At 48.1% G+C, this 23,253-nt stretch overlaps 6 protein-coding genes across 6 annotated transcripts; 2 read left to right on the forward strand and 4 right to left on the reverse strand.

The window, feature by feature from the left end:
• Nucleotides 1-294: 294 nt before the first annotated feature.
• On the reverse strand, nucleotides 295-1,782 carry B0H65DRAFT_470752 (uncharacterized protein; the record flags this gene model as incomplete). The annotated part of the gene is made up of 2 exons (XM_062827054.1): nucleotides 1,597-1,782; nucleotides 295-1,511 (listed from the first exon to the last, which is right to left on the reverse strand). Coding segments are annotated over exons 1-2 (773 nt in total), but the record flags the coding sequence as incomplete, so codon positions are not given.
• Nucleotides 1,783-2,714: 932 nt separating this feature from the next.
• Nucleotides 2,715-3,882, forward strand: B0H65DRAFT_559252 (uncharacterized protein; the record flags this gene model as incomplete). Its single annotated transcript, XM_062830126.1, has 3 exons — nucleotides 2,715-2,763; nucleotides 2,823-3,499; nucleotides 3,541-3,882. 3 exons carry the CDS (start codon nucleotides 2,715-2,717, stop codon nucleotides 3,880-3,882), a joined length of 1,068 nt encoding a protein of 355 aa, XP_062681019.1.
• Nucleotides 3,883-10,480: 6,598 nt separating this feature from the next.
• Nucleotides 10,481-11,928, forward strand: B0H65DRAFT_428274 (uncharacterized protein; the record flags this gene model as incomplete). The annotated part of the gene is made up of 3 exons (XM_062824748.1): nucleotides 10,481-10,562; nucleotides 10,670-11,583; nucleotides 11,623-11,928. The coding sequence occupies 3 exons, from the start codon at nucleotides 10,481-10,483 to the stop codon at nucleotides 11,926-11,928; spliced, it is 1,302 nt and encodes a 433-aa protein (XP_062681020.1).
• A 2,509-nt stretch (nucleotides 11,929-14,437) lies between these two features.
• Nucleotides 14,438-16,004, reverse strand: B0H65DRAFT_577188 (uncharacterized protein; the record flags this gene model as incomplete). Its single annotated transcript, XM_062830682.1, has 2 exons — nucleotides 14,438-15,616; nucleotides 15,840-16,004. Coding segments are annotated over 2 exons (1,344 nt in total), but the record flags the coding sequence as incomplete, so codon positions are not given.
• A 2,117-nt stretch (nucleotides 16,005-18,121) lies between these two features.
• Nucleotides 18,122-19,585, reverse strand: B0H65DRAFT_429141 (phosphatidylserine decarboxylase-domain-containing protein; the record flags this gene model as incomplete). The annotated part of the gene is made up of 3 exons (XM_062824804.1): nucleotides 18,122-18,268; nucleotides 18,348-19,313; nucleotides 19,406-19,585. The coding sequence occupies 3 exons, from the start codon at nucleotides 19,583-19,585 to the stop codon at nucleotides 18,122-18,124; spliced, it is 1,293 nt and encodes a 430-aa protein (XP_062681022.1).
• A 981-nt stretch (nucleotides 19,586-20,566) lies between these two features.
• Nucleotides 20,567-22,369, reverse strand: B0H65DRAFT_559253 (uncharacterized protein; the record flags this gene model as incomplete). Its single annotated transcript, XM_062830127.1, is given in 4 exon segments — nucleotides 20,567-20,629; nucleotides 20,846-21,259; nucleotides 21,278-21,810; nucleotides 21,907-22,369. 4 exon segments carry the CDS (start codon nucleotides 21,992-21,994, stop codon nucleotides 20,567-20,569), a joined length of 1,098 nt encoding a protein of 365 aa, XP_062681023.1. The 5' UTR covers nucleotides 21,995-22,369.
• Between the last annotated feature and the right edge of the window lie 884 nt (nucleotides 22,370-23,253).

Here is a 23,253-nt window from a genome sequence, read left to right on the forward strand (position 1 = left end):
TTGAAAGCACTGGCCGTTCGGCCAACCTATATACCCCTCACCCCCGCACCCGTCTTGTTTCCGCTTTGTCTTCACCCGGGACCCATTTCATAAATCTTTTCTTTGACACGTTTCTTCTTCAACCTTCCTCACGACACGAATCCTCAATGTACGCAATCATTTGCTTCGTTCACATGCGGACATCCAAGTTAGCAAACCCAGCAAACGGAAACAACGAGTAATCCGTGGGATGTAAAAACGGTACACTTGGTACTGGAAAGGAAAAGAGAGAGGAGAGACAAACATATAGGTTTGGGATCAACTTCATAATACTACCTCTATAATACACGCGAGGCAAGTTTAGACTAGCTAGCAATACGGCAACGTCTTGTCTCGTCATCTTCAGTCCTTTCCTACAGCAATGATTGATGCGCCATAAACCCATACCCTGTCCTTTTTAGCGAAGTTACATCCAGTAAGTGATTCCAAGCCTTCATCCAGCGGGGCGTCTAGTGTGAATCGACCGCCACCCCCTCATCTGAACCTTAAATGCCTGGCCGGCCATTGCGATACCAGTACAGGGACATCAGTTGTAGAACCCGACTTCCTTGGGTGTTGCTGAGAAAAGGACAATGACCCTCGTAGCTTGTGGCTATTCCGGTGCCGCCGAGATGTTGTCACATAACTGACCGGTCGGCAGGGATGACTTCCGTCGCCGATGCTGTTCCCAAACCTCCTCTCCTACTCCTCGTCCTCGGAACTCTCAGATCCTTCCTCCACATCACTAACCGTCGACTCTCCTTACTCATCCTCCTCATCATCGTCGCTGCTCATCATATCCCTCGCATTCTCCTGGCCCTCCCCATAGCAGATCCGATACGACTCCTTGTATCCATGGCGGTATCCGTCCTCGAATCCACGGTTGTTGCCATCATGACAGCCGTCAGCGTTGCCATGTTCGTAGCCGTCCTTGAAGGCATCGTTGTAAGCTAGGTTGTACGCCTTGGAGTAGGCCTCGTCGTAGATCTCGCTGTAGACTTTCTTGTAGACCTCGTTGTAGATGGCCTGGTACCAAGGGCCGTTGTCGGTGAGGGCGAACTTGTGCGGGTGGACGGGTCGGGCAGTCGTCTGGGTGGGCGCTTGGGTAGCCGCTTGAGGATTTGCCTGGGGAAGCGCGTGGGACTGGTACGAGGTTGAGAGTGGCTGCGACGGGCGCTTCTCCGGGTCCACGTTGACGTTGCGGCGCTTTGTGAATCGCTCCGCGGCGGCTTCTTCCTCCTCGCTGTCGTCTTCGCGCTTGCGGCGCTGTCCGTACACGATCTTGGGCTCTTGGTGTTCATCCTCTACGCCGGCGCTGGGATGTGACTTTTTGGATCGGTCGGATCTGTGTTTGTTGGCGTCGCGGCACTCGCGCTCGAGCTCGTCCTCAAGCTCGTCGCGAACGCGATAGCTCCAGGCGTGTCTGCTCTCAAACAGGTCGCTCGAGCGGGGTAGGTCTTGGGCACCTTCCGCAAGATATTTACTGAAGGAATCTGCTTGAGAGAAATGTCAGAATATGCCCTGGGCAAGAGCGGAGGAGCTGCGCCGAGGAGGAGATGGAGAGTTCGCTCAGCTTACCGGCTTGAGGGATTTCCTCCATTTTCGGAGCTGCAGGCGGTGCCATAGTAGTTCGGCTAGACCAGGCAGTTGTTGATTCGAGTTGGAAGTACAAAAATGCTGGTTTGCTCACTGGTTCCAAAGCTGAAGGACAGTTTTGGACTGCGACGAGATGGCCGGAAGTCTGGTGTTGTGCGGGAAAGTGGTGGAAGGACGGTACAGTGAAGGGTGGGAAGTGGGGGCATGGATGGCATGGCATGGATCGTTTTCGGTCTGCGGTGGGGGTCAGATGCATGCATAAGCTGGGATATGACAGTAACATTCACGCCCGCAGAACGCGGCAGGCACTGTTAGGGCACTATGTAAGTGCTGTGACATTCCAGGTTCAGCGTGCCAGGGCTCGACGGGGGCGTTCGTTCATGGTGATTGGTCAAAGAATGACACCTCCAATACCGTCATGATACTGCGTTCACCAGCGCTTTCACTACAAGTAATTCGTGACGTGTAAACCGGGCTGCAAAGCCTGTATTACTCACACTATGGTCTCATGGCCTTGATGGTTACATGTTTGTTCTCGCGCAACACCCAAATGCTGCACTGCCCTTCTCAGACTCTCTGCAGTATGAGAGTACTGCACAGAGGATAGAAGAGCATGACTGTAGAAAACGCCGGCATTTGGCTTCCCGGCAGTATAAAATAGAAGATGCAACCCCTTGATTCAATCGTTGGTCAACCTTACAGCCGGAAATTGGGCTTAGGGTTATATATAGTTGAAATTTGGAATCCATGATACCTTCCACATGCAGCGGTTTCATCTCGTCTTGCTTCCACCTTCATCTGCAGAATTGGAGCGAAGGTGATTCCCTTTCTTTTCTGCCCACACCTTCCGCCCTCAGAGACCGACGCGTCACGAGTCACGGGACAGGATCTTGCACCGTCTCTCCCCCGCTTTTCACCCGTTACTCACCACAATGATCGCGTTCGTTGGCGTCTTCCATCCTCGCATTCATCACCCACCTGCGATACAAACCACTGCTCGTAACGAGGAAAGCTCTTCCAACGCTCTTCTTTTGACGAGAGTGCCTAACCGCATTCATCTACCATAATACGCAACACTCTCGAAGACACAGGAAAGGGAAATGAAGGCACAGCAGGAAAACTGGAGGACGGCCACAGCACCGAATACATGTGAGTGCGTTGAGGTGCATGGCACCTCAAATACCAGCGCGAGACAGTATGTTGACAAGTATTTCTAACTTCAGACTTCCGGGTCCTCGATCCAAAGAACTTTTGCGGCGAGATCATCATCGAAAGAGACCGAATGAAGGCCATCGAAACTGCATGTCGTGCACACCGCATGGTCTCAACATCGACAGACATCACCCTCCCAATCTTTGCCGATGGCTCACGGCGCGGTGCTAATGGTGCTTACGCGGTCCCGTTCAAGCACTATGCCCCAGGCACTGAGGACCACGGCCGCAAAGTATCGGCAGGCTGGCCTGTTTTCCACCAAACCACCAACGGCTGTGAACTACTCGCAATCAAGCAGGCTATCAAAGTGGCCATCATCGAGCTCACCACACTCGAACGACAATTGCCGCCGGAGACCAAAGCGAAGGTTCAGGTCCAGATTTTCGACGATGGAATGTTCCCCCTCGAGCATCTGTCAGGAATAAAGGACACCATGCCAAATGAGAGCGACCATATCTCTTCCGTTTACCGCTGGTCCCAGAGATTCCGGGAACGGTTCGCAGGCCGCAACTCACCACTTGAGGTCAAATTGCAGCTGCTCTGGGTCCCAGGTCATGTCGACAAGGTGAAGCTGCATCGCAAGGCAGATGAGGTAGCTGGCAAAGTTTCCGAGATTACGATGCCACTACTTACCGTCGGCGGCGAAGAGCGACCGTGCCGTCACTGGAACTCCGTGATCCAAAACTTTCTCGGGAACTGCCAGATCCTCGTCAGCAAGCGCAACCACGAGTCGCTGGAGAAGAGGGTATCGAGGGCCACGACGACGACTATGAACCACGCCTCGATAAAGACTTCGAAGAGAATGGTGTCGAGAACCAGTGGCAGCAGGGAGCTCCCAATGACTACGACATCCACAGCGGCGAGAGTAACCTTCTCTCTCAAGCCCATCACAAAGGTCAGGAAATCAGCATGGAACAATGGGCCTGTCAGTGCCGGGATATCCAGCTATGGAACCAGTTGTCAGCAGAGTTCCAGGAATGCTACCAAAAGTGGTACGCACTGTTTCTGCAACACCTCCAGGAAGGTGATGCCGATCAGGAAATGGGCGGAATTTGAGGCGTGGATCAGGTGCTATGTCCCATAGGGGAAAGGCGAGACAGCCATCTAGCTAGGCTAGATGACTTGTCTGGGCTCGTTTCTGGGCGTTGTCAATCAATCGAGCAAGTAACTCAAGGATTCTTCTCTTTCCTGTTTTTTTCTTCCCTTTTTGGGCTGCCGCTTCGATCTAGTGATTCACTGACAGTTGCCTTTTTCCGGCGGCGCGAGAAGTCTCGCCCTTCCTTTGTGATTGCGAATGCCCTCTTCGACCTGCAAACCCGAGGTTTGTCTGTCCATCCACCTGCCAGAGTTGGTCGACAATGTGAAATTAGAAATGGTGGGCTTCACGGTCGTCGTGAACGGTGACGCTCTAGTATCTTTCAAGCTTGTTCCAGAGGCACAGCTGGTCATCGTCATTCGTCTATCGGAGTGATAGCGTAATGTGATGAGCCTAGGATGGTCGGCAAGGTGAAGTTTGACATCATGATCGAGGAGGAAACAGGAACAATAGGAAGGCCGTGGCTTGCCATGTTGACAGATTCGATTAAGCCATGATACCTTTGATTGAGTGACGGTACCGTTTCTTGGGCCATCGGTGCCAAATTTCGGAACGTCTAGATTTTGCACTGGTCTTGTTCCCGCCCGCTAGCCCATATCAACGACGACCTCCACCGTGACCCGCCCGTCCAGTCAACCACATTAACAGTTATAGCAACGGCTTTGGATGTTGGCAGGCTTTTGCTCCCTATAAGAGCGTTTCGATCAACCGGGCACCTACTTACTTCAGACATCTAGCATCAACTCGTTGTCTAACCTCCGTTGCTAAACAACTTTCCTATCAAAACCTAGCCTACTGCGTAGAAAGGGCCTTCCGTCTCTTATGCCCTCCTTATAGTCGCGTTGTGGTACCCTTCACGACAGTATTATATAAACCTACCCACACTCACCCCCAAAACTACACGCACCCTCTATACCCCATCTGACAGCTGACATGTAACAACCGTCGTTTTGTATAATAAAATCGCGTTTTCTCATATCTTCTAGCATCCCTACTAAAATCGCCATACGTACTAAGACCGCTAGAATCGTAAAGTTTTCGAAATATTAAGTACAAATCTATCTCTTATTTATTTACTTAGTAATATCTACTATTTACTCCTCGTCGTTACTAATTATAATAGGGTTCCTCTTACTACCCTCCCTTTCAAACTATATATTAATATGGTTACAATCGCTCTCGTCGTCAGCGTAGCCATCCTCATACAAAGCCTAGTATGATAAAGCATCCTAATCCTACCCTTCATTATTAGCCTAACAACGATACCTCTTATACCTTCTAAATTCCTAAGCATTCTTAGCGTTAAATAGACGGCGGGTACGTTCAATATACTTGTTAACAAAAGGATTACTATACAATATGCCTTTAACTACCTAATTTCTATATATATATAAACGAATAGAACCGACCTCTTACTTTAGTTTTAACTATAATTTTAAATATTTAATACGACCTCTACACTATTTTAATTACTTTTTATCCCTTTTGAAAACAATACTATATAAAGATTCTATCTTATAAAGTAGCCACCTTAAGAAATAATATAGGAGGTAAGGGCAGCGCTAGAGATAAATCTATTATAAATAAATATCAATCTGTATTTATTTAAGTAGGTCAAATACGTATCAAATCGTATTTATTTATATTCATTTATATTTATCTGACCATGTTTGACACATAAAATCTTGTTTTTGGTGCTTTCGAGCTCAAAAGTACTCTAATTCTTACAATTTCTACCTTCCTAGAACGCCCTAAAGCGGTAAATCCCCTCCCCAAAACAATTACAACGTCGTGTATATCGTCTATCCTCATCAAGCATCTACAATCAAATCAGATTGCAGCCAAAACTTCAAACTTTCGATAGTATTAATAAACTCTGCAATAAAGCTATATTTCTAGCTATCGAGAATCAACTTGGCGCCGCTGAAGGAGCGTTCACAATTATCTACTATAGAAGGTATAAAGTAGAAATTAAATACTATACGTAATAAACGAAAGTATAAACTGTAGTTAACCTTCTACTACCCCAATACGTTATTAACAACGTAAATCTCATCGTTAAAGTAGCGGTACAACTCATCCTCCTTCTTTAGCTATAAAGGGAGGGCATTATAGAAATCGTAATTGATAAACCAATCGTTATCAACTATCTTAACTTATTAATTATTAATATTAATTAATAAATCTTCAACAAGCTAATTAACGTAATCAACGCCGTAAATAAACTAAAAGTCAATAAGGATCTGCTCATACTCCTAATTAATAAACTCTTTATTTACCTATTTTACCGCGGTAGCCAGGGTAAAAAATACACGCGGTCCAATACGCGGGGCATCGCTCTATCTTATCCCTATATTACTTCAACTTCTCAACGACCCTATCAATAATATAACTAACGGCCTCCATACACTCGTTAAGTAAATCATTAACGTAGTCAACAGGAAGCTCATCGCTTAACAAGGCGGCTTAAAACAGCATAATCTAAAACGAGGCAACTCGAGTACGAAAGGAGGCGGGTCGAGAGGAGGGGAATCGAGAGGAGGCTAATTGAAATAATTGAAAATCAAGGATTTAAGAGGATAAATCGACTTAAAAGGAGGAGTCTAGGGGGGCACGTATACAAATAGCGCGTTAAGGTTATTGAATAGAGGTAGGGATAGCTATACAAATATTTAACTCTAGGATTTAAGGACCTTCGAAGGGTTTAAATATAATATCTCCTCTAAATCTAACTCTTATTTAACGTAACCTTTTAATAAGGCAATAAAGGCTAGGGATAATTATTGAAAAGAGGGGAATTCTAATCTCAAACTTCTTAATAAAATTTTTAAATAATCCTATTACCTCTATAATCTCCCAAATTACAAAAGATCTATAAATATAATTCCAAATTTTAATTTTATTATTCTATCTATCCGTCCGTCTACGGGTATTAAGCAGTATTTAAGTAACGCCGAATATTTAATAATTTATAATAGATTTTCTAAAAATTATTTATAAAAAGGCTCCCTCTATCGAACATAATAGAATTTAGGAATCCGAACGGTTAGACCGAGCTACCAATATTTATTGGAGTTCTAAGGTGGGGCGTGCCTCTTGATTAAAGCTCTCTCAGAAGGAGATAAACGTTTAATTCCTGCTGTAGAACGAATAGCTTGTATTACCGGACTAGACACAAATAATAATAAATGAATAGGGGTAAAGGTTTCGCTTATAAGCCTTACAAAGCAGCGTAACGCCTCCTCTCTTTTTCGGTTATAAAGAATCTCTTACATTTTATTTACGTTGCATTCTTTCTTTACGTCTACTTTCCGCTTCTTTTTATAATTAAAATTAGGAGCGTCCTCTTTATTAAATACGAATTCTTACGAATTAAACCGGTTAATACCCTAAACGATATAAATTATAACCTTTTTAAAATTAATTAATGATATAGTACGTTTTAATATATTAACCCTCTTACAATTAATAAATACATCCTTATATTTTAAGAATATATCTTCGAATTTATTATCGAACTTCTAGAAATTACTAGTCTAAATAAGTTTATATTTACGAATTATATTAAGACAATCAGTGAATTAGGAAGTAGGGGAAATTACTTCGCTAATTCCAAATCTCTTCCTATTTATAATAAGGATTTCCCAATCGGATAGCTATTTTTCAAAATCTTTAGGTTACTGCTTTATAATTTCTTTAATAAACATTTAATGATTTCGACGGGCTTTAGCAATTTGGTCAATAGGGCAATAATTAATTTAATTCTTAATTTCTCTAAATTGATCGCGGGTAAATTTATCCTATTTAAATAAAGTATCAGCGTAGTAGGCAGCGATATAAATACTTATCCAATTACGCATTTAGGTATTAGCGTTATCGAAGTCTTTCTAGTATTTATAATAAACATTATACGTATTATTAATTTAATTATATACTACTTTCCTAGCAATTATTAGGTCGGTAGAGGAGTTAATAATTATATCCTCCCTAATATTCTATTCGGTACAGTATTTATTATCCTCGTTTTCCTCGTCTTTATTTTCAAAGCTTCCTTTTTTATTATTTTCATTAGCGCCTACAGAGGCTTCTTCTTAGAATTAGGTAGCGGCAATAGTCTTAATAATAATACCATTAGTATTAATAACCGTAGCGGTAATAATTATTACGGTTGTAATTACGACCTTTTTAATTCGGATTCCTCTATTGAATCTAACGAACTCCTTCTTTACCGCCAAAAGGCAGTCCTTTATTTACTTAGTAAAGAAAAAGTCTTCTAGCTTCAAGGGTAGAACCCTCTAAATTATAAGTCCTCCCTCAAGTAGCCAATTACCAAAGTCCTAATTACTACTAGCGAATCTCTTAAAAGCTTTATACCAACTAGGCCAATCGGAAGAGGTATTAAAAATAACTATAAGAGCCTTATTGGTAGATTCCTTTAACAAAGATATAGCTAATGTTATTAGTTTCGTAGGGATATTGCTTATAATCGATAATCATAGCATTAAACGTAAATACGCAAATCAGACTATTAATTATTAGATTTGACCATATAAAATTAATTGATTGAAGAGTATATTCCTGATTCGCCGAGAAGGTATGAGAGGTGCTAGGGTAACCCAGATATACCCAGAAATCAGGCAATATCAGGTGGCTGAAGCGCTAACCTCCATATGGTATGGCTAAAACCACCCTTGAATCTGACACCTACCTTGTCCATTACCCACATGGGCCGGGGGGTTTGGCCCCTTTGAGTAGTATTGTAGCTGGCGTCTTCCGGTTACGCAATAGGCTCTTCTACTCCCTTCCAGTTGCTTTACGTCCCCCGCTCGATTCCCGCCCTTGCCATCTTTTTTGTCTTTTTTTTTGGTTTTCGACCATACATCGGTCATCCGCTTTTCAAGTAAGATGTTGGAAGTAATGTTGAACCATACGGAGGAGGTGATCACGTGAGACGAGGAATGTGGTGGTGAATGTCTTGATTGATTGAAGAGAGAGAAAGAGGAATGCAAAGAAGGGAGACGAAGTCTAGCTTATATACAGGGTAAGCATGTGTGGATCGTATCCACCTTGTGCCAAGAATGCCAAGACATGGTGATGGCTTCAACAAGTAACACATATTGTGCTTTTTTCCCTTTCACTGGCTGGCACTTGCTTTCAACACTTCCAGGGTGCCATAATTCCTGCTTATACCTACCAGTGACAGGCACTGAGGGAAAGCGCGGTCCTGGTTGCTGTAAGAAAGGACATTTCAGTCGTTTTTCTTCGTCCATTACTGAATATCATTCCCCCTTTTCTTCAAGTCCTTCATTTGAGAGTCTCAGTCATACGTTGGAGCAAGATGTATGTCTTCGCCCTTTGTCAAACATCGTTGTGTTGTTGCTACGTCTCGGCCATTGCCACCTGACATAGCAGTTAGCACTGCCGGTGAGCCCTCCAAACTTCTCTTCTCTGCTCCTCCTTACTTTCCCCCATTCTACAGGACACTCAATCATATCCACGGTTGCTTTTGTTATTGTTGTTCGTGACCTCAAACGTTGCCATGTCGTCGCGTCTAATACTGCTTACATCTTCCAGTTCTGTTTTACTCCCTCCTTGGCTCTTGACATTCTTACTCTTTATGACGGCTGAGATACTCAAAGCACTATCATAGGGAAGGTGGGTTCAATTACTTGCCCATGTTTAGGTTCTCGAGGTGTGAGTCTCAGCGGTCCTGGGTTTATATGATTTGATCTCCGCGCCGCCCCTATTCAGCCCTCTACGATGTCATTCTTGTGTCCTCAACTCAGCTTTTCGGCCTTGAATAGCCAAAGCAACACTGTCACACCAGCACTCGTTCCTCAATTTCCCAAGCCGTGACATTCTCGAAGAGAGTTGCTTTGGAGCATTCCGTTTCGTATGTTCTTGTCTTCTCTACAACCAAACTAGGTACCTGAATCCTATCATGGCAATGTTATTGCCCGTCTTTCCAGCTCGTCCACAGAGTGAAAAAGACAAGACTTCTTATGAGCAAGATCGATGACATGACCTAAGCCGTTGACTGTGACTTCCTAGTGCCTCCGAATGTATTGGATCAGTCACGTACATATGCCCACGACGGGGAAATGGTGCCGGATACGCTCCTCCTGACTACCTCTAGGCACGCCATTTCCACACTTGATTTTGTACCAGAGGTCAAGGTCTATACCAAGACCGTTAGGATCATGGACACCAACAGCTGTCCTCATTTTCATCCCATATGTGCCCACTACGTTGGGTTTTGAATTGACACGGTTCGACAGCTGACGCGCCACCTGTCACTGCCTGAAAGTTTCAGAGCCCTATCGAACCCAGAGCACACAATACCAATCGTCGGCAAAATTCTTTCCCGTCCTCACTAACTCATCACGGACAACCAAAAATCCGGCATTCGCCGTCATCTTTTTGTCGCCAATTTCTGAGGTAGCCACAGCTACACCGACGAGGTCACGGTCTTTTGCGCTCGTACAGCGTACCTTACCTACTTTGCAAACTTATCAACTCCAATCTTCTCCTCAGATCCTCGTGCGCTCGCTACTCGCCATGTCTGGACTGAGAAAAAGTGGGCAACATGGCCGGACTGCCCGCGGAGCGCAGGATACGCCTGAGGATGTCGAGCTCTTCAGTAAGTTTTTTGTCGGCGTGGATGAATGACGGTTTCAGCTTACCCACTGGCCACTTCGGTGATTATCTCCCGGTTACTGTCTTACTGACCTGAGATGTGATTAAAAGAACTTCTTTTCACCTCTACCCTGACCGCCACCGTCTGTATTCCCCACGCAGCCGACGAAATGCACCAAAGACAAGTAATCGCGCTAGCTGAGGGAGCCCAGCGTCGCGTCACTACTCCTAACGACCTGGACATTTCGTTGGGAATATTTGCCTCAGCATCATGTGTCGAGGGGCATGAGCTCAAGGGCGCGTATTCGGTCGTCTTTAGGCAAATGTCACCTGGTACATCCGACCATGGTGAGCTTTTCAAGATGGGTTGGAATCAGCCTTCTGCCTCAGACTCACAAGCTGCGAACGGTCTGGCAATTGCTCAGGCAATTAGCATTTCGGGCGCGAGATTGCGTACAATTGCAGCCGGTCCGCAGGGAGCAGTCCCGAGAAAGGCTAGGGTACAAGTTTTTACAGCCAGCAACCCAGCCCTTCGCCATATAATCAACCAGGCTGAGATTCAGGGCCCTCGCCAAGCCCTCCAAACCAGAGTCTCGTCGCTTGTCCACCAAGAAGTACAAAAGCTCTCCGATATTCCAGGAATGAGGGTCGAGCTGGTTCTTTACTGGCTCCCAGCCAAATGTGGCGTGACGAGCCTAAATGAAGCTCACAAGATTGCCATGAAATGCCGCAAAGACGGCAGAAACATGTTTTTCGTCGATGGGGAGATGGAAGAGAGGTCCAGTGCGCATATGCCGAAATCAGTCTCATCAATCATTGCAGACGTCCTGATCCGAGAGCGTCTCCGGATCAACAAAGAACGGAAGACCGACGGAAAAGCAACAGCAGCAACCGCGGCCTCCATGAAGGCAGCTCATAAAACCACTGAGCCCGCCATGGACCAAGATGTCCACGCCTTGTCTCTTCCGACGACGCCGTATTTTCCAATCCACCCGCCCTACGAAGAGCTCCGCGACTCCTCTCCGGTGTCATACGGCCCAGAGCCTATGGCAGAGGCACAAGAGCCGGCAACTGAAACCGGCCAGGCAGCGATGCCGTCGGGTGAAGAGACGCAAGAAGATATCCAAGCCCCGCTGGACGAGCAAGCGCTCGTCGACAGGCAGATCGTCATTGAATGCTACGAGAACCACATCCGCTCCTGTCGGGAGAAAGCAATCCCGGGACGTAGCACCCGTGGCACTGAGCCGATATATAGCGGGATTGCCGATACTTATTGCGATTACCTGGGCGCGTTGGTTCCAGACCATCCGCTGGTTCAGGTACCGGACCGTCCGACGCATCCGTTGATGGCTGCCCTCTTCTCGCCGTGAAGGGCATCTCATCTTGGCAATGCTGTTGGGGCAATCTGGACATCAAACTTTGTGTCACTTCAGACTCCTTGTTAGTCTCCTGGGAGCGTGATCTTGTTTCAGGCTTTTGAGCCTCAAGAAGAAGCATCACAGTGTAGTCACGACGGAAGGTGGAATTACCGATGGAGGGGATTTTCTGTGGATGTTTTTGTTCTGCTAGCGCGCATGGAGTATGGTGTTATCCCGGTCTCTTTCTGTTCATGAGATACCCGGACTTCAAAGAGGGTCCCGGATGCATGTATGTAGTTTTGAGTCCTGTTCAGACTTTTGTATTTACTCGTACCACACCTCTGAATCAAAATACAGCGGTCAGTCGTCAAAACCACTTCCACAGAGCTCGTCGCAACCATACCGTACACCACATTAATGGGAATCTGGGGAGTGAGAAAACCGTACCACGAAAAAAAAGAAGAAAACGGTTACAGAACGGTGATATCTGTTGTCCTCAATATAACCCTTCACCTCAAAATACCGTTCAGCTCAGAATAGCCGTTGCAGGCGGATCCCAGGCCATGATTGGGTAAAAGAAACGTGATATTAGACCCCCAGGTTACCAGTAATGCATCTGACACTCAATTGTCAATGAGCAACCGCGCTGTCTACGATGTGCCCACTGCCTCCCCGTTGTTAAAGGGAGACTTCCCTTCTTATAGTATTGTTGGCAGTGTGTCAGGGAGCCGTGAGACCCCTTGCTCTGTCAACCTGTAGGACTGTCAGACACGGTGAGATTGTCGAGTATAAAGTTGAGGGCGTTAACAGAAGCATTGAGGCTCTGGGGGGCATCATCGATGGGCATTTAGGAGGGTACAGAATTTCAGCAGCGTGTTATAACCCCGGTATAAAGAGAAAGACGGAGCAGCCGGCCTAGTTCCGGGTATAGTCCAATGCTGGTTTGTTTGTTAGCTTGAAACTCTGAGGCAGACCTATCCCCGCTTGTTTGAAAACACCGCAAGGTCAATATGAGATGCGTGAGATCAAACCGAAAAGGCATTAAGTCTATATCTGAACAAGGATGTAAAAAATGAGAAAACCTCAGCACACTCTAAAGTTTACCTACACGCACTCTAAGACCCATATAGTTCCCACTCTGGCACCCCATGACAGGCCATGACACCCGACATCCAAAAGTCCACTTTTACCCGTGAAAGTACCCCATTTCAATGTACGAAACATTGCGCTTCATTTCGTGAAAGTTTTCGCTTCATTTCGTGAAAGTTTTGGCCAGTCTTATACAGCTTTTTCGAACTTTGTGATTTTAAGCATACTTCTACACGTCGCATCACCACTTGCATTAGCACCCTACAACGCCGCCAGGCCTTATATCGTCTCTTTACAAGAAATGAAAGTCTTTATTTCCGTTGTTTTGAGGGTTGAAAAAGCGTGAGAGCGATATCACCAAGTAAACAAAGAAGGGGAGTGACAACTTCAGGGACTAAGACTGCACTACGCTATCTTATTGTATAGGGGTATATACACCACTACGAAATATCACGACTTTTGACTTGGCGGGAGGGATGTTACGAACATTTGGGAGACCCCAGATTACCATACAAAACGGCCGTATTTATATGACAGCTGTCATATGGGTTTTAGAGTGCGTGTAGGCTTGACTTGGAGTGTGCTGAGGTTTTCTCTAAAAAATAGGTCAAGCCTTCGTCATTAGAAGAAACACATACGCTGGATCTAGAGACACCTAGACAAGTGTACCAGACGCCTGAAGCTAGCAAACTTTTCCGGGGTGTCTTGTAGTTATATCTGGTTCACCGACTGGGAGAAGACCCGTAACATAAATATAGTTAGAGAGAAGTTGACGGGAGGAAGGAATAGTGTGTGCTACTTGATGCCGAAACAGCTGGAGTTTTGTTAGTTCACAAGATCAAGGGTATCACAGGAGATTGGACAAGATCTTCAAAGGCAAAGTGTCTGGAAGCAATAATTTCAATAAAGAGACATGAGTGAGTGAAAGCTATGTTCAAACATGATAGTCTCTACGAAACAGGGGTATCTCTGGTACAAAGAAGAAGAAGAACCCGGACAACGCCAAACTCCATGCTCGCGAGGAAAGAACAGCAACAACGAAACACTTTGAGCAATCATCAAAGGTCTCTTACACAAGCCACTGACCCCCCGGGCTTTTCGGTCAGAAAATTTGCCTCAGGCTATCCTCAAAGTCCTCCAACAACCACAACACACCATACAAGTCTGATAAAACCATTGCCGCCGAAACCAGACAACGCCGAACTCTATGCTCCCAAGCCGTGCGAATAATGACAGAAAACTTTGGCAGAACCTTTGAAACGTCCTTCACACACCAAACGCCACACAGCTTTGATCGCTGGGAGACTCCGCTCGGTTATACATCGAAGACCTCCTCCTCCAATGCAACAGGAACAAACTGTAAGGACCAGATCACCCCAAGCCCCCCAAATCCCAGCGACACCGACAAGAACGACCAATCCCCTTAAGGAGAGGAGCCGGAGAACAGGAAGGGTTGGTCACGCGCCAAGTGGCGGAACTCCTTGGCCTTTTTGTTTATCTCCTCGCGGAGGAGACAGATTTTCTCCTGCAAGCAGTTGATGCGGGCTCGCTTCGCCTCATGGGAACGCACAAGTGGATTTTCAGGCGCCATCAGGCGAAGCTCCTTGATATAGACTTCCTGCCAATGTTCCAACACCGATTCATTCCTATATCCCAAGGCCCTCCTTTCCTCCATGAACCGAATGCACTGCTCCAGCTCATGCTCCTCCAGCATATCCTGCTCCTCTTCCGTCTCGGATGTGATGGTGGGACGGGCAGGGCCGAGATCGCGCCACCACATTGGCTTGTTGGTTCTGGGAAAGGGAATGTCCGACACCATGTCGGGGGGGCTACCCATCGGAGGCGGCTCTGAGCTGTACGGCTCGGGGTTGCTAGGGTGGGAGGGCTCAGGGGAGGCCTCGATGGAGTTGTGGACCTCGAGCTCTGAGTCGTAGTAATCCTCGGGGTCGGAAAAGGAGCAGACGTATGGCTCCGGGCAGGGGTCGTATGATTGACCGTACCACGAGTCCTGATATCCAATATGAGAAGTGATGGGAACCGTGGCGGCTGCTGATTTCTTTTCCAACTTCTTTTTGTGATTCTTGTTCTTGTGGACAAGGGCGTGTTCCACATCAGGGGCAAGATACACCGGTGGAGGAATCTCCGCCGCTGGTCTTGGTTCACCGCCCAGGGTGAACATGTTTTGCTCGCCGTCATGTAGGCGACATTTGAGGGCAATGCGCTTGGCGGACTGCTGGCTCTCAAGGCGAGATTTCGAAGGTAGCCAATAGAGGTGCAAGTCGACCTCTACATTGGCAATCTCTCCAAGCTTATGAGCGTGCTCGAACATCATGGATTGAACAGATCTCAATAGTTCTAAGTGAGGAGTAGGACTCCTGCTCGCACTCCAGGTGTTGTTGTTGAGTGCGATCTCTCGGAGCACGTTAAGGGCTCCCGTAAAAATCTGTACCGTAGCAAGCTTCGGACCCGGAGGGAGGGTGCGCAACCGCTGTTGGGCAAGCTGAAGAACCTGGACAACTGCTAGAGCTTGTGCAACGGTCTTGTCCCTGAGTAGTTTTGAACTCCACGCCATCTCGGCTTGCTTGCCATGGTCGTCGGTGCCTGGTGACATCTCGGTGAAGACCACCGAGTAGGCGCCGACAGTCTCCTGATCTGGCTTGGGCTGACAAGACGCGGATGTAAAGAAGGTCAGCGTGATTTCACCGGGGGTTGCCATCCGCCCTTCGAATCTCTCAGCGATTGTGACAATTTGACTCTTGGAGGCCTCGTCGTTAGCTTCAGGAGCGTGGACTTGGCCGCGCAATTCGGTGTAGACGTTAGGCCCTTCATGCCACGGAACTTATCAGCAAAGATGAAGCGGATGCGAAATGTAGTAAGACTAATTCTGCGATGCCTCGCGCTGGATGTGACTTACGAGTAGTATTGGATTCTTCTGGTCTGGTGAGCGCCCGGCCAGACGAGTCGAGCCCGTTGCTCGCTTCCGTTACACTAGGCGGCATGCTGTATATTGTGCGATCAACTCAGAAGATGCGCAGGACTGTTATCCTCGCAGTTCAGGGGCGCAATCGTGGTTCGAAGAGGTGAATTTTTGCGCACTTGTTGAGGTGCTACGAGGGGCAAGAAAGTTGAGGACGCGCGGTCTGCAGTTCTTGTTTGCGAACTTTGGTCTTTGATCGAGGGGTAGAAAAAAAGTTTTTGGAAGTGAAGTTGTGTCCTGTGCGTAGAGTAGGGCTTTGCGGGAGGACTGCCCAGGCAGCCAGGCTTCCAAGCCGGCCGCGTCATTCCTCAACCACAGCAGATGAATGTGATGGCCCAAAGTCGGCGGCATGAACATGGGATGAAATCTGGGCCTAGTAAAGTGGTGATGGCGCAAAAGGAGCTCCGGTATTCTAGTATTTCACAGACCGTAACATACTGGGTGATGGAGATGTGAGTTGACCGAACTACGATATCGTGGAAGATGAATGGAGCATGATACATGAATGGCGAAAAGAACCTGGAACTGTTCCAACCAATGGAACTTGACAAACCATAAAGGGTTGGGGGGATAACGATGGAAAACGGAAACGCATGTTGGTTTAGTAGCGCAGTAGTAGCAATAAAAAGAGGAACTCAAAGCAAAATGGAAAAGTACGCCTGGAAATTGAGTGCGCACTTCACTGCTTCCGGAGACCTCGCTTGGAGGCAGAGAGAGATTAACGAATAGTTCCTTGATACCTAGTCAAGATCTGACGGGTTGAAGAAGGGTCTGGGCTGGCAATTTCTCACATCAACAATGACGTTGAGGTGAACTAACGAGATCTGAGAAGATACTTGAGCACCTGCAACTTTGCAAGAATGTCAGTGTCAAGAGTCTCAGTGTCATAAGACGGGGCTAGGAAGCAATTTCAAGAAGAGAAGGTGGGAAGTGAATGATGCTGCCAGTTCTTGCGCGGATACATAAATATAGTAGGTATACATTAGAGGTGAGGGACCAGCAAAAGGGACGTGTCACAAATAAGGAGAATGAATGACCGCAGTGTCAGATAGGTAGATAAAGCAAAAACAGTAAAACGAAAAAAAAATAGAGTGGAAAGGTCTCGATCGCGAATCGAATTGGGGACGTATAGCAACTGGAAGGGAGTAGAAGAGCCCTATTTTTTGCGTAGCCGGAAGACGCCAGCTACAAAATACTATCCCAGAGGGGCCCGCTCAGTGGATTATCACTTGTACTTTTTTGTAGTATGACGAGGCCAACGTACGCAGGCATGTGCCCCTGGGCCTAACCCTGGTGGATTCAAGCAAAGCTACGCACCATACCGCTCGACCACTGTCCCTTTCCGGGGATTGTTGCATACCTGCCTCAAAGTTCTGACTTATCAACCCCCCGCTTGGACCAAGTTTCATCACGCCTACCTATTTCACCCTGATGGCCAGAGAAGTCGAGCATTTTGTCTCATTTACACACTGCGACACTAGCCACATTTCGGCATTTCGATCCATTACTGTCGGCTCTACGACGAACAACGATGCTTTGATGTGATTTATCATCAAAAAGATGGCCAGGCCGCCTCATTCATCAACGCGCATCTCTCACCAAGCTAACTGTCGGAAGATGTTGAAGCCATCACCATGTCTTGGCATCATTGGCACAAGGTAGATACGATCCACACATGCTTACCCTGTATATAAGCTGGACTTCGTCCTTTTCTTTTGGTCTTTTCTCTCTCTCTTCAATCAATCAAGACTTTGACCACCACTTTCGTCGTCTCTCGTGATCACCTCCTTCGTATGGTTCAACAGAGGAATGAACCAAACACATAAATGTTTAATACATCACACCTTCGGCATGATCGTGCAGGCATTCGTGTGTCTTTACTGCACATTTCAACCGAGATTTAGGTCACTTCATGGATCAAATAATCTCTCATGGACTCTACCCGATTTGCTTCCAAGTTATCACGAGGGTTGTAACAGTCCTGAGTCTTTTCTGTCTTCATCGACACAGTTACATCATACAGCATACTTCTGAAAGAACTTTTCGCATTCGAATGTCTTTTGCGTTTGTACGTGGCTTATGGTATCTATGATGTACATACTTCCGCTCTGCATCGTCATGCAGAGCCCTGGGGCAGCATCATCCAGACACAACCTCCGCCAAGTATCCGTTGACCGGCAAGTTATGACCCCGTCTCTTGACATCAACCTCCTCTGCTGCTTCTGTGAACTTCAACCGGACACCTGGCTCGAAAATAAGACAGTGCGTCGAGCCGCCATAGTGGAACTGTATCAATCAGTCAAGCATTGTTAGCAACCATCTCAACATCCTCACGACTTCGGCAACAAAGACTCCGGGAACTCACCAAGCCAATCTCCTCCCCCTTTTCCACCATATCCCCCTCCCTAACCGTAACCTCACAACTACTGACCTCCGCCATTCCCACCGCCACAAACACCACCGTCCCCAGCCTCCTATCTCTCGCCCGTATGTACACCAAAGCCCTAGTGCCCACCTGGCAGATATATCTCTGGCTTCTATCCGGCGCCGAAGGATCGTGCTTCCGTTCCTCCATGTCTCCATCATGTAGTCCCCCACGGCGGGAGGAGGACAACCCAGGACAACCAGCAAAGTAAGTCCCGTGTATCTTCGTCACTTTCTCCACCACCCCGGAAACAGGCGCATGCCAGCGGTGGTAACTCAGTGCTCCTAGGAAGCCTTGGTAGATTGTTCCTCCTTCGAAGCGCATTGCTTGTTTTAGCTGCTCCTCCTCCTCTTTCTTCCTGCCCCCGTTCTTCTCGTCCTCGTCCCGGTCTGAGTCCTTGTTCAAACTGCCGAGTATGGTAACCAAACTATACGGCTGCCGCTTAACCCAGAACTCATCATGCAGTTTAACTCTGCGCTCGAGCGCTATGGGCGTTGACTCGCACGCGTTGACTATGACCCCGTCGTCGGAGGGGGAAGCAATCGGTCGGATCCCCGGCCGGAATCGGCGGGTGAAGAAGGCGTCCCAGGAGGCGAAGCCGTGCGTGGGGTGGTGCGGGTTGGAGATGAAAAGGTCGTGGAACTGGGGACGAGGTTGCGGCGTGCGGGTATTTGTTCTCGGCTCGGAGTCGGAAGAGGAGGTGGTGTTGGTGGGTAGCCAGGCGGTAGACACAAGGGCGTCGAGAGCGGTCGGGCTCAGCCAGCCGGTCGCGGAGGAGTTGAGAACGGCGGCAGAGGCGGGGGAAGAGAGGAAATTGCCGTAGGCGGTGAGGATGTCGCGAAGGTGGGCGTTGACGACGGAACGGTGGAAGGCGAGGAGGCCGGCTGGGGTTGACATGGACCAGTTCTTTTGTGTTTGCGGGGTTAGAGATGCGATTTTGGCAACGGGGAGCCGGCGGGAGGAGAAAATGGTGGGGAGGTAAGATTACGGTAACGTACCAAAAGGGCGTTGAAAGGAAAGCCGATTAGGCCTTGCTGGCCCGGTGTATCGTAAAGCCATACCGGTCCTTGGGACAGTTGGTGATTGAAAGCGCAAAGAAGTTCCATCCAGTTGCGGAATTGTGGACCACCGGTTGGATTCTTGTCGTACGGAGGTGCATTCGGGACCTGTTGTAGCATCTGGGTGAACAGTGAACGAACTTCACAGTTGTCCTCCATGAGATCCCAGAGTGCGTTCACCGAAGGATGCAACTCTTCTCCAGAAAGAATTGGAATTATTTGTCGGTGGCCTACGGTTTGTCCTAGCCAGGTACATTTCGAAAGATGAGAATCTGTCTTCGCTGAGGGTACGTCGTAGGCGCGTTGATGGTGCTCATGTAATGCATTGTTGTTGCTGGAGTCTTTGGTGTCTGTAAAGGAAGCTGTTTCAGTCTTTGCTTGTCCTTTGGGTACGTTTTGAACTTGGGGGTGTTGAACAAGCATCTTGAAGGTAGAACGAAAAGCATCGTCTCTATGACAGTAGCGAAGGCGTGGGGAAAGTGGTTCATATATATCATCATTCTCCGACATAGTCTGTCCAAGAAGCCAACTGTCTCACTCGTCATCCTCACATCACTCCAACTATCTTTACCTTCTCACAGTTGTCGTACATTGCCAGTCTGAGACATACAAGGAGCCGAGACACCAGTCGGAAGCCTATGGGATCTAGGCGCTGTGCCATCTTCAGCCGCTCCACAACGTGGATCACCTCCAAGGAGCTGATGTCGATCTGTGGGTTCCCCTTACCCTTTAAGACAGGGGAGCCAGTTCTGATTCGCCAGATTGTTCGGGAAGATCTTCTTGACGATGATGCGGTGTGACCGACGTCATTCAGCTTCGGTTGAGCAAGACTCTTCCCCCACAAGATACGGAACACACCTGTCGAAAGAATGAGTGTTGAACGTAAAGGTACTTTGGCGGTAATGTAATACTGAGACACATGAGTTGGATATCGTTGTGATGGATCCTCGTGGAGTATTGTACCATGAATGGTCCGGGAGTTGGCATGGAAGACTGAAGTTGTTGTCTGGCAAGCGGTCATAGGAATGAACCGAACACATGGAGCCCAATTCCGCTCCCTTTGGTTGTGAAAGGCCGTTGCAGGACTAGCTATATCGTGAACTATGGTGACAGCAAAGACATCCCCCACAAAGAGGAACCCAGAACAACGCCAAACTCCATACGCTATAACAAAACAACATGCCCTCCGGACAATCCACAAGTCCTTCTTTATATCCCTCAAGGAATACAAGTTTGGTAGCCAAAGAGCCCCCCGGCGCAATGCGAGATAGATCTCCATTACGGCGAGGGGGGAGAAGGCAACAGATGGTTCGGGTCCAACTGACACAACTCATCGGCATAACCATCCGCAAGCTCTCCCGACATCTGTTGAATGGCAACGTCCTGGGTCCTTTGCTCGCGGAGGAAGTAAATTCGCTGCTGGTAGCATTCAGCACGGATTTGCTGATTGATCGATGCCTGTTCCTCGTTCCCGCCCAGCTCGTCGTTCGGAACCTGGTCGCTAGCCATAGCCTCCTCCTCAGCCATCTCCTGGTCATCTGGGTTTGCCGCCTGGTGAAGACCCGCCTGATCCTCTTCCGCCATGGACACGGCCGTTCCTGACTCCTCCATCATATCGTGCTGGCTCTCTTCCGCAGTATCCCGTTCAATGAAGCCAGAAACGCCCTCAGGCATCAGCCCAGCATCTCTCACCTCGGTCCCAACGTAATACAAATCCTTCCTGCCTTTCTTCCGACGACACCGCTTTGCGAAGTCCCTAGCGCACACCATCTTCCTATAGTCCGCCGGCAGCCACTGGAGGTACAGTCTCACATTGATGCCAGCAATATTGCAGAGGCTGTATGAAAGATCCTCGATCAACTTAACAACTTCCAGCTGCGCCTCCCTTCCATCACCCCCGATGCTGCTAGGGTCGTCGATGTTTTGGAGCGTCTCCACACAATGCACAAACACCTTTACAGTCGCTTTCTTCGGCTGCCGCCCATCGTGGAGAAGGGCACGCAGTCTGTTGTCCGCGATGTAGAGTGCCTGCGCAATGGCCAGGCCGGCAAGTCTTTTCTCGTTAACCACCCCCGAGGAGGAGGCCATGTACCAAGCCATCTTGGCCAGTTTGCGATGATCGATTGAGTTGCGGGATGGAAAGACGACGGAGTAGGCGCCCGAGGGACTAGCCGTCTTCGTCCAGGAGGCACCGGTAAAGAAGGCCATCCAGACGTGGTTCGGGGTTTGGTGGAGCTCTTGGTGTAGGGCGTAACCGGCCGTGGAGATAGCTCGGTCTTTTGTTGCGTTGTCGGAAATGCCTGGGCCGAAGATTTGCCCGCTGAACTTGCTGGTGGGTTTGGAGCCTTGTTGGGAGAGGGTAGGTTAGCAAGCAGAAAGTTGAATGCGCGAGCTGCTCAAGTGGGCTTTCAGGTGCGTCGGCACGAAGAAGAATTACTTACCTGGACTCACGGTATCCCCAGCGCGACCTTGCTCGCCGACGTCTGAATCAGGGTTTCCACCCTTGTTGCTCTGCTCGGTGTCTGCCATGGTGATTGCAAGTTAATTGATGATAGACTATGTTGTGAGAGGAAGTTGGTAAACAACGTGACTGATATGGTAGTAGAAACGGAGAAGCGTGTTGAAGAAATGCGATTTTGTGCCGTGTGCGGGGCAGGCAGCTCGTCTATGAAGTGTCTTGTCGAAGCACTCACGCATCCCGCCCGCGGTGCCATTCACTTTGAAAATTCGAGAACCCCGCTGTCAACAGTAGAGGTAGACATGGGATGGAAGATAATTTACATTGGTCGGGGACGGCCAGTCCGGAAAGTTGCAGGCAGAAATTACCTGAGAAAAGGAAAAGAAAGGGGGCAAAGAGGCAAAAAAAGAGTGGAAAGGTCTCAAACTCTCAATCGCGAACCGAACGGAGGACGTAAAGTAACTGGAAAGGAGTAGAAGAGCCTTATTTGCGTAGCCGGAAGACGCCAGTGAACAATACTACTACAGCAAGGCACCAAGCCCTCTGACAGGCCGCTATATTGGCACATGCTGGCAGGGGTACAGACCTATGAGCTGTAGCCCCGGGAGTTTAGCAAGCTGCGCTCCACACCGCTCGGCCACTGTCCCTTTCTGGGGGTGTTGAAATGGGTGGGGCTCTACCGAGCTTTATGCTCCGACCGACACTTGGATTTTCAACTATTTGTTGCAAGATGCAAGTTTCACATACTTCACATATCTTGCCAACCCTCCTCCTGCATCAAAAACACTGAAGCCTTTTGCAAATATCTTTGCCAAATGTAAACAGACATAATTTGCTCTGACTTTCACAGTCCACTCCATGTAGATAGTTTTCGAAGTTACTTCTATCTACATTTGCACCGCAAAGTTCAAGGTAGCGAGACAAAACTCGTCTTCAAAGGAAACAACAAACTCCATGTACGTCTTTGACGAATCTTCTTGCACGGCAAAACCATGTCTCTTGACCACTTGACAACCTCCTGAACTCCTCCTGTGTAGGGCGAGGACCTGTTCACAGTCCAGAGAAATTAGCACACGAACATGGCAGTGTCTCTCCTCCATAGCCACTTCGATAGCTTTTGAGATGGCCTTGGCTTCAGCAGTCGCTGATTCCAACGAATGAAGGATGGGCCAAGCCCCTAACAGGTGAGCCCAGTGCTCTCTTGTCCCAGGGAAACCCCGCTTGAGCCTTTAATGCGAGGGCGAAGGCGTCGATGCGGTTATTTGGGTCGCAGCATTCATCAGTGAAAGAAACAATGGCAGATGACGACCGGATAGGACACAGCCAGCCT

Source organism: Neurospora tetraspora, assembly GCF_033439725.1.
Source record: "Neurospora tetraspora strain CBS 560.94 chromosome Unknown B0H65scaffold_5, whole genome shotgun sequence".
In the NCBI taxonomy this organism is placed as follows: Eukaryota; Fungi; Ascomycota; class Sordariomycetes; order Sordariales; family Sordariaceae; genus Neurospora; species Neurospora tetraspora.